This window comes from Pipra filicauda, unplaced genomic scaffold (assembly GCF_003945595.2).
Source record: "Pipra filicauda isolate LSUMZ 115617 unplaced genomic scaffold, ASM394559v2 scaffold143_size2779998_pilon, whole genome shotgun sequence".
NCBI lineage: Eukaryota > Metazoa > Chordata > Aves > Passeriformes > Pipridae > Pipra > Pipra filicauda.
The window spans coordinates 2,763,302-2,772,374 of record NW_024103918.1 but is presented as its reverse complement, the minus strand read 5'-3'; the positions used below and the strand labels follow the sequence as shown (position 1 = coordinate 2,772,374).

Sequence of the window (9,073 nt, the reverse complement as noted above, 5' to 3'; positions counted from 1 at the left end):
GACTGTGAGAAGCAATAAAGTTAATAAAGTTGCACTGATGGGAGATAGTAGCTGACTTCTTAAATTATCTGTGCAGCAGGTTAAGGTTCATCCTGCATGAGCGTGGATGTACCACCTTATAGTCTTGTAGGCAACTCACCTCCATCTGGGTCTACAGGGAGCCTTCATCCTATGCTTGAGCATCACTCAAAAGAGCACTCGAGATGAGAAAGGCACTGTTCACTCCCAGCACACAGAGGAGCTGCAGGTCTGGATTTCTCGCTGAAACAAACAGGGAAGTGGCAACTACTGATGGATGCTTTTTCCCCTGAGGAGCCCCAGTGGTCATCCAATGCAATGCTGTAATTTTGGTCAGGGCAGCTGGAGTCCCACAAATGCTTTGAATGTTACAGCTGTATTTAGATGCCAAAGCTTTCAGCCCAGAGACTATCCTTGTACCAGTGATAAAGGCCTCTCCTGTGCTACCAAGGCTACTGTGCAGTCCTGTGCTGTGAATAGAGAATAATCACCCCATTTTCTCTATTTTCAGGAGATTTGTCCTCACCAAGATGAGAGTCGTTCCAAAAGGAGCTTTTGCAGGACTTCTTGACCTAGAGAAAATGTACGTATTATGTCAACAACTATTTTACTCCAAGCAGCAGTTTCTGGTTGCAGCTCTCTACCTCTGAGCTTCATATATTTCATCTTTGGGTTTAAAAAAAAAATAGAAACTTTTTCTATTAACACCACATGTTTCAGAACAATGTTGTCATAAATACATTTTCATATCAGCAAATGGGCAGTCTTCAGTCAAAGGACTGGCTGAACATGGAGTGTCATTGCAGTTAATAAATACAGTACCATAACAGAAGTTCACAGGAAACTGATTATTTTGAGAGTTTTGGAATGAAACAGTGGAAAGATTAGGGAGGAAAGCACTCCTGTTAAGAACAGGTCAGCCAATTCCTTTTTCACTAATGAATAAATAAGATTGTTTTGTGCATGTTCAGAGTCAGCTGGCAAGATGTGTGAGAGAAATTTCTTATGGGTGATAGATCCAAAAATTTTAGCACACAAAGGGTGTAAGCACCTAATTTCTGTGAATTTTAGTGATAATCTTGGAGATACAATTATGAGCGTCTCTGATGAGCCAGATATATCGTATATTCATTAGTAAGCTACTGTGGATGTGTTGCAGCTCTACCACTAGAAGGATTATTACCTTATTTTTTATTATTATTACCCTTATTAATATGTTTTTTCCAGCTGTTCTTTAACAACAGAAAATCTATGGGTTATGTAGTGCTAGCACCAGAAATTATAACCATCACTGTCCAACCTGAACTATTCTTGGGCATTTATGATTTTCCTGAATTATTTCATATATGGGCAAATAACATTTTGCTTAGAAACAGAGCCATACTTGCACTGTGAGAGGAGAGGATCACAAACAGGCTGTTCACCCAAGAGGAGTCTGGGTGGGAGTGGGGCACATAAAATTCAGTGTCCTTTTCAGTGCTGTGTGTATAATGGCAAAGGTCAAAAGGACAGTTCTCTACACCTTTTCTACCCTTTTCCCTCGTACTCTTGTATAAGTAAGGAATTTACCAAGAAAGTGAACACACCAGAAGGTATGGCCAAGAAAGTGAAAGGATTTTGAACTTGGAGAAGGATGGATGGATGGATGAATGGACAGAGGATGAACAAACAGTGAACATGCAAGGATTGAAGAGCTGCTATCAGTAGCAAGTGGTAAAGCTCAGATGGCATCTGGCCTTTTCTGAAATAGGAGATCCATTTCAGAGTATCACTCTAGGTTCAGGAGTCTTCTCTCAGCATGTACAAACTAAAAATCTTCCCACTTATGGATCCAGCCTCTCATAAACCCAGCAAGCACCACTGTAAAAGGTAATTTTTCTTGATAAAAGTCCTAGTTAGGGCTAAGATCACCTCTGTGTTGCCAGTTTTGTTGGCTCTTGTTTCTCCCCAGTCTTGTGGAGTTCCTTTTAGCCTAGTCCTTATGGAAAATCATTGAGCTCTCTGGTGTATGAATTGAGTTGCAAAGTGCATTGTGAGCTGTTTCTGTTATCTTTAATTACTCAGAAACCATATGTCAGATAGGTATGAAGGCAGTGAATAGATTGTCTCTAAGTGGTGATTTATTGTTAACCAAAAAAATTATATATGGTAATGGGCTCAATTTGAAAATACATCCACCTACTAGTAGTACATGGAGGAGAAATGGGGACAGACAGTTTATAGCAAAACATCCTTGAAAATAAAATTGTGATAAATATGTAAATGAGACCAATCAACATCAACAAAGATGCAGTATTTGCAGATGATATGGCAAACAGATAAATTTGAAATAGCTCGCAAATCCTAAACCTAACCCATAAAACATTCATCAGAAATATTCATGATAATGTAGGGACAAAAAAGTGGGTAATCAAATAATAGATTTGCATATAAAAACGCAGCCTTTGTATGAAAGCCTTTTTACTCTTGCAAGATCATGCACAGAAAGAAAGATTAAGCAAACTGTAGCCTATTTAAGGAAAACAGATATTAATATTGTGGTACCTCCATATGGTAAAATGTAGATAGCCTGATGTACACAAATTAGATACTTCAACGTAGTATATGTATGTGCTCACCTAGAACTAAATAGAATAAAAATGAAGTGACAATATTTCATGAATGCATTACTGAAGAAACATTAATGAAGAAAAACCAGTATCTTGTGCAGTCCAACATATCTGTACACACAATTTTTTTTGCTAATAAATCATTCCTAAGTGTGTTTCTGAGAACAGGGTAGGTTTTAAAGCCCAGAATTTGGAGGGAAATGGTTGTCTTTGAAATCATTTTTCGGGGATGAGCTGGTTGATTACAAGTTGGAATGTGGTAGTCAGAGGCTGTCCTGGGCATAGTGACCATGAAATTATAGAGTTTTCAATTTTCGGTGAAGCACGGAAGGAGGTGAACAAAACCACTGCCTTGGACTTTGGGAAGGTAGAATTTGGCCTGTTTAGGACACTGGTTCAGAAAGTCCCTCAGGAAGCAATCCTTAATAGCAAAGGGGTCCTGGAAGGCTGGACATACTTTTAGAAGGAAATCTTAAAGGCACAGGAGCAGACCACCTCTGTGGGCCAAAAGACAAGCCATCAGGGAAGAAGACCTGCCTGGCTGAACAGGGAGCTTTCACAGGAACCCAGGGAAAAAACAGAGTTTGTGACCTCTGAAAGAAGGGGCAGGCAACTCAGGAAGAATACAAAGATGTTGTTAGGGCATGTAGAAAGAAAATCAGAAAGGTGAAAGCTCAGGTAGAACTCAATCTGGCTACTGCTGTGAAAGACAATAAAAAGTATTTTTATAAATACATTAACAACAAAAGTAGGGCCAAGGAAAATCTCCATCCTTTATTGGATGCAGGATGGGAACATTGTCACCAAGGATGAGGAAAACACTGACATACTTAATGCCTTCTTTGCCTCAGTCTTTAACTGAAAGACAGGTTATGCTCAGGGTAACCAGCCCTGAGGTAGTAGAAAGGGATGGGGAACAAAATAAACTCCCTGAAATCCAGGAAGGAGTCATTAGTGACCTGCTGAGCCACTCACAAGTCAATGAGGACAGATGGTATTCACCTGAGGGTGCTGAGGGAGCTGGTGGAAGAGCTTGAAAAGCCATTCTCCATCATTTATCCTCAGCCCTGGTTAACCAGGGAGGTCCCGGGTGACTGAAAGTTGACCAGTGCGAGACCCATCAACAAGAAGAGTCAGAAGGAGGATCCAAGGAACTACAGACCTGTCAGCCTGACCTTGGAGCCCAGGAAGGTTATGGAACAGATTATCTTAAGTGCAATCACACAGCACATACAGGACAACCAGAGCATCACACCCACTCAGGATGGGTTTAGGAAAGGCAGGTACTACTTGACCAACCTAATCTTTTTTTATGACCAAGTGACCAGCCTGGTAGGAAAGGCTGTGGATATAGTTTTCCTAGACTTCAGTAAAATCTTTAATACTGTCTCCCACAGCATTCTCCTGGAAAACTGGCATCCCATGGCTTGGAGAGCTGCACTCTTTGCTGGGTTAAGGACTGGCTGATGACTGGGCCCAGAGAGTGGAGGTGAATGGTACCAGAGGGTGGCTGGTCACTAGGGGTGTCCCCCAGGGATCAGCATTGGGGCCAGTCCTGTTCAACAACTTTATTGATGAGGGGATCGAGTGTACCCTCATTAAATTTGCGGACAGAACCAAGTTGGGTGGGAGTGCTGATCTGCTGGAGGGTAGAAAGGCTCTGCAGGAGGATCTGGGCAGGCTGGATAGATGGGCCGAGACCAGCAGTATGAGATTCCACACTTGCTGAAGTGCCAAGTCCTGCACTTGGGTCACAACAACCCCATGGAATGTGACAGGCTGGGGGACAGAGTGGCTGGAAAGCTGCCCGACAGAAAAAGACCTGGGGGTGCTGTTTTATAGCTGGCTGAATGTGAGCCAGCAGTGTGGTCCAGAAGGCCAATCTCATCCTGGCTTGTATAAGCAATAGTGTGGCCAGCAGGACTAGGGAAGTGATTGTCCCCTTGTACTCGGCACTGGCGAGGCCACATCTCCAGTGCTGTGTCCAGTTCTGGGCCCCTCACTACAGGAAAATATTGAGGTGCTGGAGCGAGTCCTGAGATGGCCAACAGAGCTGGGTGAGGGTCTAGAGAGTAGGTCTTATGAGGAGGGGCTGAGGGAGTCAGGGTTGTTTAGCCTGGAGAAGAGGAGGCTCAAGGGAAACCTTATCATTCTCTGTAACTACCTGAAAGGAGGCCCTAGTAAGGTGGGGTTCAACCTCTTCTCCCAGGCAACTGGTGACAGGATGAGAGAAAATGGCTTCAAGCTGCATCAGTGTAGGTTAAGGTTGGACATCATGAGGAATTTCTTCACAGAAAGGGTGATTAAACATTGGAATGGACTGCCCAGGGAGGTGGCACTTAGTGCTTTGGGCATGGCTTTTAGTGCTTTGGTTTAGTTGACACTATGGTGTTTGGTCAAAGGTTGGACTCAATGGTCTTGGAGGGTACCTTCCAACTCAGAATACTCTGTGAAATATCTGTGAAATATCTGTCTTCTCCAACCTAAATGATTCCATGATTCTATTCTATGATTCCAAGTTAAATTAGAGATGAGTTCTTCATAGGAATCCTAACTCTGTTGTATTTACCTTCAAAGTGAATGAAGGCTTTTGAACACATGCACCAAAAATTTCTGGTTTTTAATAAAAAATAATTCAATAATATTTTCCTGCTTTCTCTATGCATTTTAGTATCTTCTCAAACACCCAAACTGCTGAGAGCTTTGAATAGATGTATTTTGCTGGAAAATATCAAATACTTTCAGTTAGGCTTCAGTCAGAGTACTCAGGTAAGATCTCCCTTGTTTGCCATTTGGACTCTCCAAGGACTTTCCAGAATGGACACTAGGGAGTATGACTCATCACGGAAAAAATAGTGTGACTGGGAAATGATGGCATGGAGCACTTGATCTGCTCTCCCTTGTGCAGCTCTAATTTTAGTTACCAAGACAAAATCTTTTGTGTTTCATCTGATTTGTAATTATTTTTTTTTTATTTTGGCAATATTGTCATTGGAATACTTTTGTCATTTTTTAATTTTTTTAAGAAATGAGAGCCCTTTTGAACTCCCTCTGGCTTGCCATTATCTCCTCACCCATCTAAATTATTTCAGTTACTGAAAAAAACAGGAAATGTCCATTCTGTAGACTGTCATATGGTGCAACAACTTTCCCCAAGTATGTTCTAGGAGAAAGATCTTCTTGTCTTCTTAGATAAAATGTTTAAATTTATGAAATAAACTCTCAGGCTCTAATTAACAGAGATTTCTCTTACTAAACATGCAACTTGAATTTTCATATAGAAAACTATTTCAGGGACACACAAGTCTGTGGAACAGTGTTACCATCTTGTTGCTAGCAGCTCTCTGACTTCTGCACAACACTGGCTTCATGTTAATTTAGCAAATAGGTGTTCAGGAAAGCAGATTAGTTATTCTTGGTACATGTTTAGCCTACTCCTAAGTCTTAGACAACTGGCGTGTGGCAGTTTGTCTGGACTCCTGCTTAACCAACCTGTTTACACTCCCGGAACTAATTAACATTCCAGTTACTAAATTAAAAAGCAGTGCCATGCAGGCACATACCTGGCAAAATCAATTTGACATGCTCTGCAGCAGCTATGTCATCTTCAACCTGCACTGAAAGTCCTTAATTTGGAGACTGTCTGAAGCAATATTAAGTCTCACTTTTTCTTGTGTTGTTTCCTCCTGTTACTACGAGGTAGCAAAGTAGACTTGTGAATGTTGATCTAACAAGGCCTGATTCGGGCATCATATTTATAGGAAATTTGGTCTGATTGCATTACCCTGTGCAAGCCAAAGAGGCCTCATGTCTGTATCCTGAGGCACAATCCACTTGAAAATTCATCATCAGTTATTTGTTCTTTTTGAAGGGTTTAAGATAAAACATAATGCTTTGGTTCATCATTTGCTTTCAAATCCAACCAGTGTGCAGCCTAAGGAAATTCAGCTATGAGGATGAAATCCTTCTTGAACTAGAAAATATCACAGAGAAAAAAAACACCATTGTTGGCCCTGTTTTGTTTTTTGGAGTAATAGGAGAAGGACATTTCTTTAACGGATTTTGGCAAAGGCACAGTTTAAGAACACAAACGATGCTATGGATAACAGAGCTTGATGAGCTAAATCCTTAACGACCTCTGGAAATCCTGGAAAGCTAAAACTTTCAGGGTTGAGGGAATCTACAAAAGTTGATAGTCCTGGAACCTGAACTTTTCTGTCTATGGAAGACAGCAAGAATATATGCACCAACTATCTTCTGCTTCCCTATGAATTTGTAGAAAAAAGCAGCTCTTAATCATGTATTTACTTCATCACTTAGTGCATTCAAGCTTTTCTGTTTTATTTTGTTTTGTTTTGTTTTTCTGCTGAGACTGTTGATCCAGTGATTGTTCATAAGAACAAATGCTGCTGGTCTGTGACCTAGATACATGAGCACCAGCTTATTTCATCTACAACAACCAACACAATGTATGATGCTAAAATATCTCCTGTTTGCCCCATAGGAAAAAAGGCAAGTCACACTTTCCTTTGACTTAATTAGATCATACTGTGTTATCTTTTATGTTTCAGCCAAACTCGGGTGAGGTACTTGAGGACAGTAGAGAACAGAAGAGAGTATTTTGAATCAAGGGGTATCTCTTTTCCTGCAACTGATGAAGGAGCAGAGTTCTTGGCTTGACTATGAAAGTCTCATCTGGAGAATTTGGCATACTGGAAGTCTTCACCTTATTTAGCAAGTTTTAAAAACCTGGTGGATTGATGGATTCACTATCCAGACCTACTTCAGCGGTAGCCACTAAAGCTTCCTGGGCAAACAAATGGCTAACCCATCCCATGTGCTCCTGAAAAGAGCTTCAGTAAGCTCCAGCATGTGATTCTGTAACACTTGTCAGCCCAAGTGAGGGGAGGGAAGGGGGGGAGGCAGGAATCACGTGATCACCTAAGGACGAGCAGTCTGTGTCTTCTGCTCCCAAGAAAGCTGTTCAGCATTTTGCAGCTTCTCCAGTTTTTCTTGCACAGTATATTGTGTGCTGCCTCATTTGGTATGCAAAGGCTGTGTTTAAATAAGATCATTAAAGCTATTTTGAGAAAATTGTGAGGATTCAGCGTAACCAAGACATTTGGAAATTGGTTCTAGGCAGGAGTTTCTTTCTATCTTTTGTTGCATCATTTGGATAAATCTGCTATTTATTATTTTACAAGCAGCAAAATATGGATTTTCAGGATCTGCTGTGATACAGAAGTTAAGTAGTGCATATTTACAAAAATATTTATTTACATCCCTAAGGTGAAAGGGGGACACAGTGCATTCTGCGTACCAGAGTACATACTGAATAAAGTAACAATCATACTTCAGTAATAAATAGTGCAGGGTATATTCCCAAGGTGCAACCCTACGGGTATTAAATTCCAATTTACATTTGAGGAAGTTATGTGAAACATTCTGCACCTTAAGGACAGGTCATGAAAATGAGTATGCCAGTTAATGCATTTAAATTAGTCTAAATATGCATTTTCTCTCAAGGAACAGAGGACTACTGTTCAAAAATGTTAAGATGAGTAACCAACATAGGCAAAGAAATTCAAAATTCAGACTGTCATCCCAAAGAATAAATGTTTTAATGGGGCCACTGTTATATGTGGTGCTTTCCCAGCTGTATGCCTGGTCTAGTCCTGTAGAGTCAGCAGGCAGGCTGCTGGTCAGGCAGGGAGGAATCATAGGAGGCTCCCTGACTCCTGCGGGTGGACTTGCAAGTCCCAGGTGCCCCCATCCCAGCTGCTTACTGGTGATCAGTGGTTTTGAAGCAGGGTTGTTCTATAGTGGAGGGACTACTTGCACTTCAGGCCTCTGATTCAGCAGCGAAGTGTAAGAAAGCTTATCCTCTGCTGGATGTGCCATACACGTTTCATAGCCCAGCAGCATCCAGGGTGTCAATCTTCACTTGCCCATCGCAACACTCTGCCCTTTGAAATGGGTTTCCTCAAATGGGATTTGAAAGGTGAACAGCTGTGCAAGCTTCTTTCAAGGGTTCTGTAACACCTCATTGGTGGAGGAGCTGGGCAGAGCTGTGCCTTGTGCCACTGTCTGTCTGTGTGGCTGTAAGTGGCTGCAGTACCTTTTCTTCTCCAGGGAGTGCCATTGCTTCAGATGACCCTCCTGCAGCCTTTGCAAATATCATCCCATGGATAGCAAATTTTTGTGTTTGGTATGAATACATAGGAAGCCTGGTGTTCTCAATTCAAATTATTTCATGGAAGTAGAAGCTATGCCTTGGGTTCTAAACATAATAAACAATTAATGAAGACCAGGTGTTTTTATTATAATCTATAAACATTTTGCTGCACCATCACCTGGCATTCCACTATTCCCTGTCAAAGCTTATCTGTGGAAGAGGCCTTGCACTTGCAGTTATTGTTGTCATCCCTTGCACAATTACAAAAAAG

General features: G+C 41.4%; 1 protein-coding gene across 1 annotated transcript in view; it reads left to right on the top strand.

Annotated features, from left to right (window-relative positions):
• Nucleotides 1-529: 529 nt before the first annotated feature.
• The window catches only part of LOC113982525 (follicle-stimulating hormone receptor), a gene marked incomplete at its 5' end in the record, with an annotated part of 51,861 nt that continues 43,317 nt past the window's right edge, over nucleotides 530-9,073 (top strand). The window contains one exon of the mRNA XM_039378702.1: nucleotides 530-601. Within this exon, the coding sequence (XP_039234636.1) occupies nucleotides 530-601 (72 nt within the window). The remainder of the gene's footprint in view (nucleotides 602-9,073) is intronic.